We start from the raw sequence: 20,011 nt of genomic DNA on the forward strand, positions 1-20,011 counted from the left end.
GGTCCGTGGTGGCTCAAGGGATAGATTGCTCCATTCTCAAAGAGGGTATGTAAGTGCTGATATAAAATATCCTCAGTGGTAGACGGATCATGGGTTAGAGTTCTTTTACCATCAGTCTAACTATAGGTGGTTTTCCTCTCCATGTAATGCAAATGCAGGTTTCATTAAAAAGTCCCCCAAGAAGGCATATTTTGCCCAATATTTTGATACAGCAGTTCACTTGTCTTCTGGATTGGGTTCAAAATTACAAGGCTACGGAGTTGAATATTAATAGTCGTAAACTCAAAATTTAGGTATGCTAGCTGTTGAATGGCGGTTATAAAATAAAATACACATTGATTTTAAAATTAAAATTTTTCATAAATGCCTTTTCTCATCAAACAAGAATCTAATCCTTTTTCTCATCAACTACAATCAAAGTAAAGAATTTTTAACTAACAGAATGAATCACAGCTGGGTAGAAGCAATAAAGGTTCTCCATTTTAAGCTGAATATTATAAAAGGTAAACATTAAAGAGAAAATAAATGATAAAATTGAAAGAAGTTATTATATCTAATGACGCCCGATGGCTAAGTGGTAAAGCTTCATGCTCCGGTGCCACAGGGTTCGATCCTCGGGCCGGGCAAGGTTGACTCAGCCCTTCAGTGGGTCGACAAATGAGTACCAAGCATGCTTGGGAACTAAACACTGGGGGTTTTGCGTTCGGCTTACCACTTAACCGGAACATCTACTCCTGCACCCCGGAGCCCAAGAAAACTGAGACGGGCACAGTAGGCCTTGGCCCTTTATGGGCTGTCGCGCTACTGAGTTTCGTTTATTATATTTAATTTCTAAGAGACCTTATAGATTAAAATATATAATGCAAAATTATTAACAATTATTTTTATAAACTTACTTCTATACAACTGTTACACAGAATACACTCACAGCTTGGGTGAAAAGACAGTTTATAATTTGGAAGCTCTTCTAGGCAAATGGCACAAGTATGAAATTGAATGGGACCTAAAGGACAGTTTTCATTTTGAGTGCTACCATGCGTAAATTCAGACGAACTATTTTCTAGGAACTCTGTTGTTAAAAGAATATTATCTCTTTTTTCATTTGGACTGGTACTTCTAATTTGTGAAGGATCAAAAGTTTCAAATATGTCCTCATCAATTGAATTTTTCAATAAACTATCGTCAGATAATTTAGTAGTCATATTTGACTTGTTGAAATGCTTATCTTCAGCACATAAGCTACCTATATCTTCTGCGTTAGTAGATTTCATAGGGTCAGAATTTTCTTCACATATTTTTCCAACTTCAAAGGCATACACAGATCTAGTGGAATCGTTTACTCGACGTATAGACTGATTCTCATCCTGAAAAATTCATATGAACATATTACTCTTTTGTTTTGAATAAAATAATAACAAGGGAAATAGAATAAAAACAGAAAAAAATCTATCTTATAAAACTTGCAAGGTTATTACTAAATTAGGCATAAGTCATCATTTCTAGAACCGTCTCTCAACATTTTACAAATTTTTAAATTTCTTTTTGTAAAAAATGGCATTGTTTATTTTCTCCGAAACAAATTGCAACAGTTTTGTTTTTTTCAACAGAATAAATATTTTGCCATTCAACTTAATTTTTAGAAAGAAAAAAGGAAAATCTGAATTGGTCAGGTGAATGTAGTGGATTTAGTCTAGCTTTTGTTGGGTCTGTGCCAAGTAATATGAGGCTAAAAAAGATGACTTCTTGATTAAAATAAAGTTAATGTTTTGCAGATTTCAACTTTAACTAACTTGTCTACAATCATTTATTAAAAACACTCTATTGCAATCTTACCTGGCAAAACAATTTTTAAATGAACACAATATTAAAAAATATATATAAAAGCTTTAAAAAAACTATTTTAACTGATTTTACTTAACAGTGTAAAGAATAATTAAAAGAAATTTTTATGTTCAAGCAGATAAAAAATTTAAATGGTTGATGTCAATAAAGAAATATATCTAACTCATAATAACTGCCAATAAAATTACTTACAAGAAACCTGGATATATGGTTCTCAAAACATTCAGCCAGTATTATCTCTTCAGCTGGAACATCCAGAAGTATCTGGAGAGCCTCTCTAATCTTGTGTATTCGGTCAAACTTGTTGACATTAACAAGATAACAAACAGGAGGAGCACCATTATTTTGAACAAAAGTAATAACTGAAATTCAAGCAAGTAAACATTGATACATTGAAAATCCATAAATAAATAATCATAGATACACACACAAAACTAAAACAATGAAGTTCAAGAAATTAGGGATGTACTGAGCAACTAGCCAAATTTCCATCATCCAGACCCGGCAAAAGAATTTCTCGACTTAGTACTAAGCCCTGACACTCTTAGTCTTAAGTCCCGACCCATTTTACCAGGCAACATTCATTTATGTTCGACACAACAGTATTTTGACTTTTAGTAACCTTAAAACTATTCATAAAAATAATTGCAGTTTTGGAAATTTATGTGTTTTTATTAGTTTTTTAATAATCAACATGAAATAATTGGTTTGAGCACAACATATTTTGCTCTTGTGCAGAATTACAGGAACACCTTTTTTGTGTACAGGAACATCTTTTGTAAAAGAGAGGGGGGTCCACTTACGAGAGTGATAAAAAAATGCAGAACTCTAATGTTGAATACTATTTTAACTAAATAACAAAAAATGTAGAAATACAGAGAATGACTAAAAATGCAGGAATATAATGCTGAAAACTATTTTAACTAAATTAATATGATTGTTAAATAAATACAAAATTAAAAAAAGGAAGTTACATTGATTAAAGTTGACAAAACTGTAATGAATGGAATTTAAAAATAATTATAAAAAAATTTATATATAAATTCCTAAGCTAGTAAATTTGTTTCCAGAAAATGAGTAGATGCAATATGTTTTTATTATGTAAGTTCGTAGACTTGCATTTTATTGAAGTATAATGACCATTAGTTGCAAAGAAAGCAAATATTTTCATACAAATAAGACATTAATTATTTAAAAGCTATTATTAATTTAGATATCATTGGAGATAAATTTCACAGTAAAAAAGTATGTGTTAAAACACAGCTACTTGTTTAAAAAACAATTGATAAGTACATTTTTAAGGTAGTTTCCTTTTTAACAAATCTTTTTATTTTAACAAATCTTTAGTAAAATTTTTTTTAATTAAATTTTCAGTATAAGTTCATTTACTTTACATTCAAAGAATTAAATATGAATGAAACTGGTTATCAGTAAGAACTGAAGTTTTACTAGAAAGCGTTTCACTTGTTAGCTCAATAAATTCAATTTCATCTTGTCGAGCTAACTATGTAAGGTGTTTGTGGCACAATTAGTAACACAAATAAGTGTTAGTTTAACAAGAAATTTTTTTAATGAAAGCATATTTGTCCATTATTTGTTGTTTGATTTTTAAGTTGTTCTATATTTTGGAGGTTCAAAATTACTAGAATACAGAGATGGAATCGTAACATTGAAGACAGAAAAATCACTAGATGAATCTTCTGTTCAATATTGTTTATAAGATAAAACTTCTCTCCTTGTATTGGAATTTTAAGAAATCATACTAAGGTAGGTCTAATTGCATGTAAATTATGTTATAATTATCAAATGATTAAAAATTAAACCCTAAAAGATAAATTTTTTTTCATTTAAACTGTCAATTTATTATAATTTTTTAAAATACTCAGATTAATAAAGGTTATGGAAAATTTAAGTAAATTAAATAAAAAAAATTCTTGATTATAAAGTTTAATAGTAGTAGACTTTACTACATAGCAAAGATTTAGATTAATCATTCTACATTTGAATGGTCCTTTCAAAGTTCATGAAAAGAGAAATTTTTTTAAACTTTAACTTAAAAAGATCTGAAAATAAAAATATTTTTTCATTTTTGTAGGTGCACAATATATTTCCTTAGAACTATGTTTTGTAAAATTACATGATTTTTAAACTGTTTTGCATAAATGTGATAATACCAGGCCAGTAATAAATCTAAATTATACTAGGTACCAAGAACAACTGGGTAGAAGATTCAATTTTCACCGGGTATTAGGTATCCCAACAATAGTTTTATAATCAGAAATGTGGTCTTCAATTTAAAAGGAAAGATAAAAGTGAAAAAACTGTAGTAAGTAGCTNCAAATGATGCTATTAACTAAATATAAAACAAAAAGAAAGATTATTCAGACATCTAGAGGCCAGCAACATAAAATATTGAGATGAAAATTGCAATATTTTAACTAATATTTGCCACAATATGTTAGTTGTCTACATCCTCAGTTTATGACATTAATATTAGACATTTGTGGAATAGATTAAGCACTCAAAGGGATGATACATTTTTAATTTTGAAATAGTTCATTAAGAAAGCAGAAAGATTCTTTGTTTACCTATTTGTCTCTCTAAAGTGTGAGGAAGAAATACTGGAAGATACATAAAAGGTTCATATGTTATTGAATTATGAGAGCACTGGGAACAGACAACCTAAAAATTAAAAATATGAGATATCAAAAGAAATACATACAGTTTTATGAATCAAACAAGAATCTTATGACTTCATTTAAACTTAAAGTTAATATTAAGTTAAGTATGCCAAAGTAAGATTACACATGATTCAGCTTGTTAATTTGAAACACTCAGAAGAGTATAAATATAATTTAATAAATCATGAAGATTACTAAGATAGAATCATTAAGAAATTATGGTAAACTATTTGAATCAGTGGAGGTCAGATGGTTCAATTGCTATTAGATTGAAGAAAAAAAAGTTACTTGAAAGCTAAAATTTAAAATTGCAATTTCTATGCTCTAATAGTAATACTAAATTAAATGAATATGACACAAAACAAATTTTATTACAAAATGGCAAATTGTAACTACTTAAAATAGAAGTCCTAAAATATTCAAATCCAATAACACTTAGCTATCTCAAGAAAGTTTACAATTTTTTTATGAACAAAAATTAGAAAAAATGGGAGAGCACAAGTTTCAAATTTATTTTTGTGATTTAATCAAGGTTTCCATTCAATTAAAATAAAAATAAATAAGAACTTTTCAATGGCTTTCAAGGAACTAATAAAATCAAATTTTTAAATGATCTACTTAGTGATAGTAAGCATGTTAAGATACACGTCAAACAGATTTTATTACATTGAAGCATATATTAAGTTTATAAACTTAACATTGTTCAATACTTGTAGTGATTTTTTAATATATGTAGCCCATAGATAGCAATGTTTTGACAGTTACATTGTGATTTAAATCAGTTTGAAGATTAACAAAAAATTTCTAATTGACATTAGCATACCTGCAAAGTTTATAGAAAAATTTCCAATTTATATAGGCATAGTTGACAACTTGTAAAGACTAGCGTCAGTGAAACTTTTGAAAATTTTTTTAATGAAGCATATTAGAATTAAATAAAACATTTAGCTTATCTGTTTCAATTTTAAAAACACGATGTCATAATTTTGACCTAAACCAGAGCACAATCAATCTCCAATTCAGTACCCCCAGAAGTACAATTTGTTATGGGAACATGGAGGTCATTATGACACGACAGATTTAACGTGCAACAGTCACTTTACCACATGGGGAGATTTCGCCCGGCAAGAATCCAACTCCTGACCTCTTGGGCATGGGCCAAATGTCCTACCTACCAGGCTATCCTGGCTACTGAGTGATACCTAAACCACTTTAATGTGAATTGCGCTAAGCGATTCTTTGACTACTTTAAAGCAAAACACAACGTGTGATTTGCTAATCAATTTTATGAAAAAATCTATACTTAATCTGGTAATCATTGCAATGCAAAATGCAATTTTTGATTCAATAAGTAACCTAAATTCGAATCGCTTTATGTGATTCATAAAACACTTTGATTAGAATCACAAACAGAAATCCTTAAATCTTTTTAACATTAATCCCAACATGTGGTTTGTTCACTTGAATAAGAATTGCGATGCATGATCTGGAAAACACTTAAATGCGTAGTACTTTATATGATTTAGAAAGCATTTTAGTGCAGACTCCGATGGGTAACTCACTAATCACTATAATGAGATCTTCAATATGTGATTCGTAAATCACTTTTGTGCAAATCATGATATTTGATCTACAATTTACAGAATCTGAAGAACTCAATTTTATCTAATAGCGGTAAAAATCGGAAACATAAACGATAAAAAAATTATATGAAGTTAACACAGTGATTATATTTAAAATTCTAAGGAGCACCACATAATGATCAAAAAAGTAAAATTATGCACAAAAATGACAATTATTCAGAGATTTCGGCTTTCTAAACATAAAGTTGAACTATAATCTGGCAGGAGGAAAATTGTGTATTCCCCTTTCAGAACTTACGTATTGGAGTTTCTCAAAAATTGCGTTAGTGCAAATTTTTTTACCATTTCATATTTGATACAATTATAAATTGCATATATCAGAAATGACCAGATTTTCACTACTGGAAAAGATATCAGAATTTCATCAAGCACTTTCTATTATCTACAATTTGGAATGAAACTAATTTTTTCATGTTTGCAAAAAAAATGAAGAGTTTAAAAACCGCACGTTTCGAAATAAGTGCATGGTATGTTACACTAGGTTAAAACAATGCTAATACTACACATGGTTTTTCTTTTCACTATTTGGTTTCCTTACAACCTACTTGTATTTTGTAATCCAATTGCAGGAAAGGGGTAAATAAGGATAAGGGAGATTTTTGAAACTTAGATCAGACATCAAGACTCCCACTTAGCTGACCTTGAACTATCGTTCAGTAAAAAAAATGGGTAGAAGAGGGAAGTGAAAAAAATTTCTACTCTTTCGCTAGAAGTTCCCTTTTTTTTCTTTTTGTAGGAAAGATTAATACTATTTTGAAAATTACTCCAAGAAAATCAAAAACTTTAAGGACTATCACTATTCAAGGACTTTTTTGGGCCTTTATTTTTTCAACAAAATTTGAGGATTTTCAAGTACCGTGGGAAACCTGATAATGTATGTTAGAAAATAAGATATTTAATTTTAAAACCATTTCAGTGTGCATTACGTAAGATACAAAAAAAATAAAAAATGTCTCTCAATCAAGTTTGTTGTTAATAAGAAGATCTGCCATTTTTTCAGTGTTCCTGTCATATACCGAAGAGCTAGTTTCAGTTTCCATTTTTACATTTTTATTTAAATAAATACTTTCGCATCCTCCTATAAGCACGAAGATTTATCTTAGAAAATATTTCACAGATTGAAACTATTCTTCTATTTTGAAGGTTAAAAATTTGAATTTTTCAATAAATATACGCTTACACAGAGAAAAAAATATTTTTGTGTTCAATTTAAAATATCTGCACTAGTTAAGTAGCATAAATAAGGTCTTCATATTGAATCCTTAAGATCAGACGTTAGTAGACAAAAATCTGTATAGTAAATAAGTTATCCAGCTTGTTCCTTGGCTTATTTTGCACACAGTAACTCAGCATGTTAAGCCTTGGTTTAAACAATATTGGAAACTTATAAAATAACAACAAATATAAAATATTTGTTATAAAAGATGAATACTCACGGAACTACGAAACTGCCCATGAAAAGTATCAACAACAATGGATTGATTCAAAGATTTGTACTGATCCCAATCACTATAAGCTCTACGTACTTCTTCAGCTACCAACAGTTCTTGGCATTCAGAATTCAGAGGGTATAATTCACTAGATTGGCTTGAACTCTCAGAATATTCATCACAGGGTAACTGTTCTATATCTACAGTCTCATCTTGTTCTGGTATTGGTGAATCTAGGTTGGCATCTATGTTCTCTATTTTCTGCCGCTTGTGAAGAGTAGAGCAAGAAGAAAATTGATCAGAGCTTTGTTCAAGTATACCATGCTTCTCATGGATAATGTTTGTAATCTTCACTCGTTTGATACCACCTTGTTTTGTGCCTAAATCTACCATTTGTCCAAGATTATCAACAGTTTCTTGTAAGCGATTAGAGTCATGCTTTGGAAACTTCTCACTGTCAAATTTGAACAAATTGTTTGTCTCATCTGAAACCAGAACATTGGTATTCAGAGTTTTAGTATCTTTAACAAAATCTTCAATACTAGGAATTTTATGGACAGAATTCAGTTTTGAAGCTAATTCATTTTTTTCTAAATTATTCTCATTAACATCATTTACATTTTTTATAGAATTCTTCTTAATAGAGTTTCTTTTAGAGTCACAGTTACTTTGATGCTCATTGCTGCTTGAAATATCAAGTTCATTTTTATTCAGGATGGTGTCAAGTTTGTTGTTAATAAGAAGATCTGCCATTTTTTCAGTGTTCCTGTCATATACCGAAGAGCTAGTTTCAGTTTCTATTTTTACTTTTACAGAACTGGTTACATTAGTAGCAGGTATAGTATTATTTGCTGCAGAATCTACATCCATGGCAACTTCACACATTTCAACGGGATTAGGAGAATAAACTTCACATTTAATGGCTGCATCTGGCTCATTATCTTTACCTTTACATTCTTCTTCTTCCTTAGTGTCGCAGACTTCCATATCTTTTTCACAATCTAACTTAAGCTCAAGCTTCACAGAGGTGGTAGGGTCTAAACTACTATTAGGTATTGTGTTATTTGTAGGTGCAATATCTATTTTTTTCTTTACTTTGCATTTGGTAGCTGTGTTTAATTCTTCATGCATGGTGTCAAGTAATAATGCTAAAAATTCTTGACAATCGTGCTGAAATAAAATAAAAATAACTAATTACTTTACATATAAGTTATAAAAAAAGTAGTGTTAAAGAATATATAAAATAAACATATAATCTTGAAGAATAAGTGTTACACACATCAATCTTTGAACTTGTATATATTAATGAATAACACATAAGATAAAAGGTTGTAAAAAAGAAAAACAATCAAGAAATAAACTTGGCAATATTTCTCCTTGATAATCACTGACACATTGTTGGTGTCCAAAAAGTTAATGCGAATTTTTAAATGTCAAAAAGTTAAAAGAAACTAATGAACAAATTATTGTTCAATAAAAAAATTAAATCACTATCAAATTTCATGTTTTTCTGGTTTGTTTTAATGCATTTTTTAGAATAATTCATACAAAATCATGTGTAAAAAATTAAATTTTTGAACTGCAAGAATGCAAACAATAAAAATATTAAACATACATAATAGAAAAATAGGTTTGTGAAAGAATCGATTTTGAAGTATAGAAATTTCGGTAATTTAGAATTTTAAGAAGGATCATTAAATACTCATTTTTTTTTTTTAGATGAACCCCTAAAAAGGAGAATAAAACATTGCTACAAATACACACAATATCGCTGGTTCAAAACTAAAACGACACTTCTGCACTCACTTCTCATTCAAATAACATGAGAAGTGAGTGCAGAAGTGTCGTTTTAGTTTTGAACCAGCGATATATTCATATTAATTTAGAAAGTCTCAAAATTACCTGGCGAAAATTTCTAAACTGGTTATACATAGATCCAAAACAATCTTTGAATTCACCTAGATGTATAGATGAGTAATTTCCACTCCAAGCTTTTTTCATTGTTTCAGCAAATTTTAAGGATAAAGTGCCTTCAGAAAAATTATCAATATTTGCTTCACCAAAATACGTTTTGAAGGTCTTGTTGTTAAGAAGACATTGTAAGCCCGCATTCATAAAACAAGTATTTCCAAGATTTCGAAGGCCACATACTCCGGGCACAGCATTTGGATCTAAAAAAATATAAGCAACTAATTAAATAATAAATAACATAATTTCAAATTGTAAAATATTTCTTAATTCAATATTTCAAAAAAATCTTCTAAGTCAGATTGTAATTAAAAAAATTCTTGTATTAGAATTTAGCTACTTAAGAGTTAATTTTCACTGAAATTAAAATCTTTCCTTTTCTTGGAAAAAATGATAATAAAATTAAAAGAGAAAAATAAGTTTTTTTTCTTTCTAATGTGTGTGCGCAATAGATTCTATTTTTTAAATAAATTCTAATAACTTTCTGCAAATATGTTATTAAGTTTACGGATAAAAAAAAAAGTAGTGCTAAGAGCACGAATGCTTAGATAAAAATTATCATATTCACCGCAAACACGACTAAATATGTGTGCTGCCCTTCGTTAATCTACCTGCTGTGGAAGTGGCCCTTCACTCAAAAAGGTTGTACACCTCTACATTACTACAAATTTATTTAATATCCATCATTTGATTAAAAATTGTATTTAAATAAATGGTTTTAGAAACAGAATTGCCTGTAATTAGTTTATATATGTTAATTTTAAAATTATTTTCTTATCCTATAAATCAATAATTTAGATATTTTCTTTGTTTTTAATTCCTAAATCCAAAAAAATTAATATTAATATTATCCTCATGATTACAAAGCAAGATTAATTCCTCAAGGTAAATATTATTTAAAAATTTTTATAATTTTGAGCATTAAAAATAATTAAATCATTAATAAATCTAAAAACAAATTTTATAAGAAGAGTGTAATTTTTTTCATAATAGTGTAAAAATAAGTTAGCTAACTTATGATGAAAAACTAGGGCCTGGTGGTATTCCATTAATTTGAACAAAAATATGTTTTCCATTCTAAAGATAATTATTAAAAAGACAAATATTAATTAAAATTTCCTAATAACCAAATTTGCAATTAAGGATATCATTATAATAGTATTAAATCAGAAGAACATCTTTTAGTTTAGAAAGGGGAATGATATTGGAAGGGTCTTGGAAATTAAAAGTCATATTAGAATGAATTTTATTTTGTTTAATAAATACTAAAATAAGTTGATTGTTAGCAATAATCAAACAAAAACCTTCTTTAATAATATTGATAATAATTATAATTTCATAAGTAGTTAGAGAAAATGGTGTCAGGTTTAGTTAGGTAAGTATATGTTTCCTAAATGATTGTTCTAAATTTAATAGGAATTTTATGAAATTTTGGACTGATAATTAAGCATGAAAATTGTTAAGTATTAATTTAAAATTTTAATCTATCATATAAAGATAAAAATTTTTAATGATAGTTTTTAAATTACTAGGTTTAAAATTTTTACTATTTTTTTAACTCCTTATTCAACATTGAATTTTTTCACAGATGATAGCATAATTATTATTAGCTTTGTCCATGGGAATAATTAAATTTTTTTTTGTAGTTGGTTAATCAATCAATCAATTAAAAAAATATTTTTGAATTGTTACTGTTATTTAAAAATTTTTATTATTAAAAACAAAATTTTGAAGTAATAATAAACAACCTATTTCCATTCTGTTAACATACCTAAAGGTAAAGAGAATCTATTTGATATCTTTAAACAAAGATTAATGAGTTTATTAAGAAAGTATTTTAGAATTTTATAAATTTTCTTTGTTATTCTCTCTTTTTATGCTTTTTGTCTTTACTGTGTATATATAGATTTGAAAGTTTTAAACACATCCTTCATGACTTCAATTTGAGAAAAAAAAAATCTGAAAAAGGTAAAAAAAAATCCTATTAAATGTTTTAAGAAGATTTTAAGGAGAAAATATTATCAGCTATAATTTTTTTTTAAAAGGTTCAGTCGTAAGATAAGATCAAGACTTAAAAAAAATTTGATATACCTAGTTTATTTTTGTTTCTGAATAAATTATGAATGAAATAATTATTCATACATTAAATTTATAAAAATTATTTATTAATTGATTATTTTTAAATGAAATTCTACTGTAAAATATATTATTAGAAAAAAAGANATTTGTAATTAATAAGCATTAATTAAATAATCCGACAATATTTTGGAAGTCCAAAACCGAAACTTACGGTAAGTCGAACTTCCGATATGTCGAAGTTTTTCGTCAGTCCCATCAGATTCGAGTTATCGCGAATTCACTGTACTAAAATAAGTTGATTGTTAGCAATAATCAAACAAAAACCTTCTTGAATAATATTGATAATAATTATAATTACATAAGTAGTTAGAGAAAATGGTGTCAGGTTTAGTTAGGTAAGTATATGTTTCCTAAATAATTGTTCTAAATTTAATAGGAATTTTATGAAATTTTAGACTGATAATTAAGCATGAAAATTGTAAAGTATTAATTTTAAATTTTAACCTCTCATATAAAGATAAAAATTTTTAATGATATTTTTTAAATTACTAGGTTTAAAATTTTTACTATTTTTTTAACTCCTTATTCAGCATTGAATTTTTTCTCAGATGATTGCATAATTATTATTAGCTTTGTCCATGGGAGTAATTATAATTTTTTTTTGTAGTTGGTTAATCAATCAATCAATTAAAAATTATTATTTTTTGAATTGCTACTGTTATTTAAAATTTTTTATTACTAAAAACAAAATTTTGAAGTAATAATAAACAACCTATTTCCATTCTGTTAACGTACCTAAAGGTAAAGAGAATCTATTTGATATCTTTAAACAAAGATTAATGAGTTTATTAAGAAAGTATTTTAGAATTTTATTAATTTTCTTTGTTATTCTCTCTTTTTATGCTTTTTGTCTTTACTGTGTATACATAGATTTGAAATTTTTAAACACATCCTTCATGAGTTCAATTTGAGAAAAAAAATCTGACAAAGGTAAAAAAAAAAAATCCTATTAAATGTTTTAAGAAGATTTTAATGAAAAAATATTATCAGCTATTATATTTTTTAAAAGGTTCAGTCGTAAGATAAGATCAGGACTTAAAATTTGATGTGTCTAGTCTACTTTCTTTTTTTTTTTTTTAATAAATTATGAATGAAATAATTATTCATACATTAAATGAAATTCTACTGCAAAATATATTATGAGAAAAAAAGCAATTTTTTGACGCCCATTATTAAAAAAAAGCTTTTGTTTTAAAATAAATTTTTACAGAATTCTATGTATTATAATTAAGTTACTATAGACAGTTACCTAAGACATCTGCTTGATAATTAGTTGAAGACTCAAATTCAGTGTATGGTCCAAATACTGGAAGAACTACAGAAAAAAAAAGGAAAAGGAAAAACCATCAACAAATAAATTAGGAATTTTAAAAAGTTGAAATTTGACAAAGTAATCAAAAGCCTAGCCCCTTTAATTAAAAATAAAATAAAACCAACAAAATTTTATTTTGTTCATGTTAGAATAAAAATATAATATGTCTTAATATTTCAGTTCCTTTTCACATTTCTTGATGTTAACATAATTATGTAAATTATTGTAATAATTATGTTAATGTTCATACATAATTTTTACATTAACATTTTAATACAAGATTGCTTATGTATTTAATTTTTACTTACGTAACAATAAAATGTTAGGATGTTGCATAGACAAAAAAATATCATTACTTATGTTATAATTATATCAAAAAATATTACTACTAGAATGAAAATTTCTCTTGCATTTAAAGAGCTTTGAAAAGAAAAAAAAATCTGAATTAAGGTGTTAGTTCCCCCCCCCCCTGAGACCTGGTAGCAAAACAACTTACATCAACTTTGTATCAATACCTTGATACTGTATAAAAATTAAACATTATAAAATATGAAAGTAGGATATAAGATTAACAAAATGAAAAAATTATATTTGATTTAGATTTATACTAAAATCATTAATCACATTTCATAATTGGAATGCATTAAAATTTCACACTTTAATGAAGAGCATTTGGAATAGATATAGGCTAATTTTATTAAATGGAAGAGAACAACAAGTGAAATGTTACAACTGATCATATGAATAACAGGTATATAAATATTATATAATAAAATATTAAACTTTTTTTTCTTCATATAAATATATATGTTGATAATGGCATTTCATATAATTTTTCTACTAAAAAATTCACTTGTGTGTAATGAGTGAGAATATATAAAGTTTTTGGTCTAACTTTACATTTTTATCGATAGATTATGTGAAACTTGATTAAAAATGAGATGAGAGGAGAGAACTTGATTTTGTGAAATATTTTTAGTCAACAAATTTTTTTTTCTGTAAGAGTTAAAAATTCTTAATAATATGAAAATGCAACAATGAAACAGATAGATCACAAACAAATAAATAAACAAAAAAAAATACAGTAGGGAACCGATTATCCGGAACGGTCGGGAGCATCGCAAATAACTGATTAAAATACTGAAAAAAATATTTGGAAATAATCTTAAAAATAAGAAAAAACGATTAAGTAATACACTAATGATTATTTCCAAAATGATGGTAAGGTAAACATCTTTAAAAAAAGAAAGAAAAATCGTAAAATCTTACGAGGATTTTTTTATTTTTTTTATTTTTAAAAATGGCAAGAAAATTTATCGAATTTCGTTCCGGTTATTTGGTTTTCCAGTTTTCTGATTTCCGGATAACGGGTTCTGTACTGTACTATACAAAAGGTCAATTGAGCAAATTAAATTTTTAAATAAAGTCAACTGGGATGTAGCAAAACAGATTACTTGAAATAAATAAAATATGATTATTATATATGTTTAGTTTTATATCTTAAGAGTAGAAGAAGAAAATATTATTAATAACAACAATAAAAAAAGCTTGCACTTGTACTTTTATTTACATCGCAGTACTGTATAGTGGGTTATTAGCGATGGTCTAAAAAACATTCCAGAGGATGATACTCAGACATCATACGTACGTCACATCCCTTTTTATAGTGAGGACAAATTCCCACACCATCCATTAGGGTCCCAACTTGATTTTGGAAAAAAAATTCCCTGACTTTTCCAGGTAAATTTAAAGGAAAATCCATACTATTTCATCTATACCGTGCAAATTTTCATCATAAAACTTTGATTCTTTTTTATTTGCAATGTCAAATATTAGATTGTGTGAGTAAAAATATATAATAGCCTAAAAACTAGAATATTATGAAATAATTGTAATAGACGTTAAAATTATTAACTTGAATCTAAATAACTTACTGCCACAGACAATTCTAAATCTGTAATTTTCCAGGTATGATATAGGAATTTACCAGGTTTTTTTGTAAAAAATTGGGATTTTCTCTGACTATTCCCTTCTTCTTCGAGTTAAAATAAAATTCCCTGACAATTCCAGGTTTTCCCTGACCAGTGGGACCCCTGATCCATCCAGCCGCAGATGGTAATTTTGACCTGAACAAGAGCACGAAAAATCTCCGATCCAGTACCCCCAGGTGTATCGATTTGTTATGGGAGCATGGAGGACTTTGTGACCCCCATAGATTTATTGTGCATCAGTCACCATTTTCTTCATAGGCAGGGGTCTGTGAAGACATTTTGTAAAGGGTTCGTTTTTGTAAAATTGTGAAAAAATTACTCGTAATTTGTGAATATAAAAGAAACGTTAAGTCACATTCTTTCAACCAGGGTCCGCTTTTGTGAATTTGTGCAAATAGGGTCCGTTATTGCAAAAAAACTTTTTCAAGGAGTTTTTAAATTGTAAAGACATACAAGATTATGCTCAACACTGTAAAATTATAATTAAAAAAATTAAATTTTAAAAAATAAACAGCAATTGCAGCTACTAAATTAGCGATGCAACATATAAATATTTGGTATTTAGCCTATACTGCTGAACGCAGAATATTCATTTCGGACGAATAAAGGAAGAAGCGTCTGCCGAAGACAAAATTTAGTTCGTTTACATCTGTCTTTCTTCCCCCCTCCTTCTTGGGAGGGGTTTATTCGATTAACAAAACAATAATGAAGACAAACAAATTTGTGAAGGATCCGTTTTTAAGTTAAAATATTTTGTGAAGGGTCTGTTAACGGACCCGAATTTCTTTTAAACAGACCCCTGATAGGGAATCTTCGGCCAACGAAGATCGAACTTACGACCTCTTGGACAGGGGCCCAATGCCTTACACACCAGGCTATAATGGCCTTATCAAAAAATAAAAATTAATCAACAATACATAAATAAAAAGATATTAAGACTTGTTCAAAAACTTTAGAGTATAAGTAACTTTGTAATAAGCAACTTTCTAGCATTTTTTTCAATTTTACCCGATTCATCTGTGTCGATAGCTGGCAATTCAAAAGGCTCAGGAGATTGATTTAGGCAATCCATAATTGCATTTGCATTTGGAAACACATCAGTTCCATCATTAAGTATGTCTAAATTATCCAGATTAGTCAAATCAGAAGAAATATCTTTTTCATTTAATAGTTCAGTATCACAGCTGAAAAGATAAAAAATATTAATCGTGTTTTGAAATAAGCAATTCAAAGATAGGTAAAATAGTATAGAGCAAGTTGATATAAGGTTATAGAGATTAAAAGGCCAAATCCTTTTAACTTGGCTTCTGAACAATGTTAGACACTGATAAAATGTATGAAGAAAAAATCTCTGAATATATATATCTAAGGGTTGCAGTAGTGCCAGCAGGAATTATGCTTCAAAATTCTTAGTTTCGACCTTAAAAAAGCTAAAATGAATAAAATTTCTCCAAATAAAATGAAAAATTTAGATAATTTATATTTCGTTATTAACTTTAAAAACCCTATTTCCAATAAGATCAAATTTCATAATATTTTTGAAAATTTAAAAAATTTGTTTCCGTCAAAGGATTTTAACATAATTAAAAGCTTTAAATATAATAAATCTCTTGGTAGAACTATACTAATTATAATGTTTGCTAAAATAATGATATTAGCAAAAATTTAGGGAGGATTAGTATATCCGATTATGAATGCCACTGTGAATAAGAGAAATATTTGTTTAAAGATATCAAATGGATTATCTTTACCTTTAGGTATGTTAACAGAATGGAACTGGGCTGTTTATTATTACCTTAAAAACTTCGTTTTTAATAACAAGGAAAATTGAAATAACATTAACAATTCACCAAATTTTTCTAAAATTGTTCAATCAATTAAGCAGAGCTCATTCTAGGCAGGGTAAACAGGGCGCAGCACCCTGTTGCCCTTTTAATCAAAATAACCCACCCTGTTGCCCCTGAAGTAAATTAGTGCCCAGATGTAATAGACTCCATACCCTTTCTTTCCTCAACCATTCTTTATTTTTTCCCCAAACTCTATAGTGGATTTCTTAAACTTTTGTTATTTTTAACTCTTTTTATTTAGTTTGTTATTGCTGTCAATACATAGATTTATATGGGAAAGGAAAGATAGCCATGAAACCCCCTTGTTGCACTTGTCTTTGAAAGTTTGCAGTTACTTCCATTATCATTAAATCATAATTATTATTAATCATTTTAATTACTAAATNAATTTTTGTAATTACCCCCATAGACAAAACTAACAATAACTATGCAATCTTCTGTAAAAAATTCTATGTTGAACTTTTAAATATGGAGTTAAAAATAGTAAAAATTTTAAGCTTAGTAATTTAAATAATATTATAATTAAAAAGAAATTAGCTTTTTATAAGAGGTGAAAAATTAGCAATATACAATTTCCTTACTTAATTATCAGTCCTAAATTTCCTATAAAATTTAGAACAATCACATGTGGGTCTAATACTTACCTAACCTGGCACTATTTTCAAACTAAGTTAAATAAAATTATTAGCAATATTATTACAGAAGGTTTTTCTTGGATTAGCACTAATAATCAACCGATTTTAGAATAAATTAAACATAATAAAATTAATTCTATTGCGACTTTTGATTTCTAAGACCACTTGAAAAGCATTCTCCATTCTAAACTAAACATGTTCTTTTAGGTTAATATTATTATTATAATGATATCCTTAATTGCAATTTTGGTCATTGGGAAATTCTAATTAATATTTGTCATTTTAATAATTATCTTTACAATGGAAAACATATTTTTGTTCAAATTGATGAAATACTACCAGGTCCTAATTTTTCATTATTTTTAGCAAACTCATTATTACACTATTATGAAAAAAATTACACTCTTAATATTAAACTTGTTTTCAGATTTATTGATGATTTAATTATCTTTAATTTTCAATATTATAAAATTTTTTAAAAATAATATTGACACCGAGGAATTAATCTTGCTTCGTAATCATGATGAAAAGATTAATTTTAATTTTTTGGATTTGGGAATTATAAAAGTAGAAAATATCTGCTTTGTTGATTTAGACAATAAAAGAAATTATTTTAATATAAAAAAAAAACTTATTACTTGGAATTATAACTTTCTAAAAGCATATATTTAAATATCATTTTTAATCAAATGAATAGAATTAAAAGAATGTGTAGTAATGTTTATGTATTCAAAAAACAAATAGACAAACTTTTTCAAAAATTGATAAAAAAAACAATGGATACTCAACCAAATTAATTAAATTGTATATAAAATCATCGAGTTAATTCTATGTTATTAAAATAAATTTGTTAATTTATATAATTTTTACCGTGTGTAAATCCATTTTGGGCAAATCCGTGGCTAAAAATACGTGCAAAATGGGCAATTCATATTTCTCTCTCTCTTTTTCTTAGGAATAATTTCTTTTTTGTAACTTATAAATTTCCTTAGATTTATTTGCATTAAGTATTTTTATTTGTACTTCCAAGAAAAAATTTGTTATTCAAGTGCACGTCATTCGTATTATTCTTAAATAAAATATAAAAACTTCATATATTGTTACAATTGCAGTGTTACGTTAATGTTGCTTCTTAACAATTAATTCTTTTTATCCCTTATGGCCCACCATAAATAAAAATGAAAAAAATCAAATATTTACCATAGCATATCAGAATTCATTGATTCGGCTTTCATGTCATTCATTGATATTAAAATAGAATTGAGATCTGTTTGGTTGTCTGTTGCTGTGTTAGAGCAACCAAAATAGTCCATACCTTAAAAAAAAGAAAAAGCTTTTATACATAATTAAAAAATTACTAATAAATATTTTCCTTTTTACACTTTGCAATAATATTTACAGACAGTAATATGTACCTATATATAAGTAGTAGTTTAAAACTACAAGATAACCAAAAACCTTATGTAACAAGGACAGTGATCCTGAGACTGTAGCTGTAGCCCAAGCGGAAGCCTTCAATGCAATACTAAATTTTTTTACAAACCTTTTGAGAAAAAACAAAATCTAGAAAACATAGTTCGAAAAATGAAACCAAAAACGAGACAGATCTGCATAATAATTGATTATTTCAAATAATGTAAGATGTAATGTATGTATGTACACTTTGAGGAAATTTGTAAACAGCTTTATTTTAAATTAAAATTTAAAAAAAAAATCTAACTTTCTTTAATTCTTTACTAATTCTGTTAAAATTTATTAACATTTAATTTATGGCCGATCGTTTTCGTTTGTATTACCATTTTTAAAAAATCATAATATGTACTATTTACGTGCTTAGTTACAAACTGCTAATGAATCGGTTAAAGGGACACCCCGCTTATAAGGTCACTTTTGCGATGTCCCTTAGGGTGACCTTATATCGAAGTCTGACTGTATATATATATATGTGTGTGTGTGTGTAACATAAAAAGTTTCAACTAATCTTTTTATGTTATTCCTTTTATGTAAATCTTTTTCTTAATTTATTATTCAAAATGAAACGCTCTTTGTTACACTTTAATATTTATATCCTTATTTTTTGTTCAAGTATGCATTAATTAACATTTTAACGATTATCCTCTAACTAACTCATGGAAAAGACTTTTTCCCTGGACCTATTTAATAGGCCAATTATAATTACTAAGATTTCTCTTATTTCCTAAAATGAAACATTTTACAGATTTACTTTGCAAGATTTTCCCAAACTTTTATTGAGGAGCACAAAGATTTTGTATCACTTGATTGTTCTCTCTCAAATAATTATTAAATAAATATAGTGCCTTCTTTTCCTGCCTAAGACATGTTTTTATCTTTCCTCTCATCAACAACTTTAGATATGTATGTATTGTATATATATATACATACATATTTCATTCTGCCCCGTTAGGAAAAAAATTATTTTTTATCATAAAATGTCAGGTTGTAATAAAATCACAGAGACTAATGTATTAAAAAAATACTTTGAATGAAAATTTGCAATTCATA

The 20,011-nt window shown here is 27.2% G+C and overlaps 1 protein-coding gene across 3 annotated transcripts in view; it reads right to left on the bottom strand.

Annotated features, from left to right (window-relative positions):
* LOC107449010 (ubiquitin carboxyl-terminal hydrolase 11) overlaps positions 1–20,011 on the bottom strand; it is a 37,826-nt gene that overhangs the window by 16,192 nt on the left and 1,623 nt on the right. For all 3 annotated transcript variants that reach the window (XM_043050840.2, XM_043050800.2, XM_071179874.1), the window contains exons 2-9: positions 18,689–18,803; positions 16,015–16,190; positions 12,953–13,018; positions 9,499–9,767; positions 7,603–8,766; positions 4,431–4,524; positions 2,035–2,204; positions 897–1,364 (exon numbers count right to left, since the gene is read on the bottom strand). In XM_043050840.2, coding sequence (XP_042906774.1) covers positions 897–1,364; positions 2,035–2,204; positions 4,431–4,524; positions 7,603–8,766; positions 9,499–9,767; positions 12,953–13,018; positions 16,015–16,190; positions 18,689–18,801 — 2,520 coding nt within the window. In that variant the 5' untranslated portion in view covers positions 18,802–18,803. The remainder of the gene's footprint in view (positions 1–896; positions 1,365–2,034; positions 2,205–4,430; positions 4,525–7,602; positions 8,767–9,498; positions 9,768–12,952; positions 13,019–16,014; positions 16,191–18,688; positions 18,804–20,011) is intronic.

This window comes from Parasteatoda tepidariorum, chromosome 4 (assembly GCF_043381705.1).
Source record: "Parasteatoda tepidariorum isolate YZ-2023 chromosome 4, CAS_Ptep_4.0, whole genome shotgun sequence".
Classification (NCBI taxonomy): domain Eukaryota; kingdom Metazoa; phylum Arthropoda; class Arachnida; order Araneae; family Theridiidae; genus Parasteatoda; species Parasteatoda tepidariorum.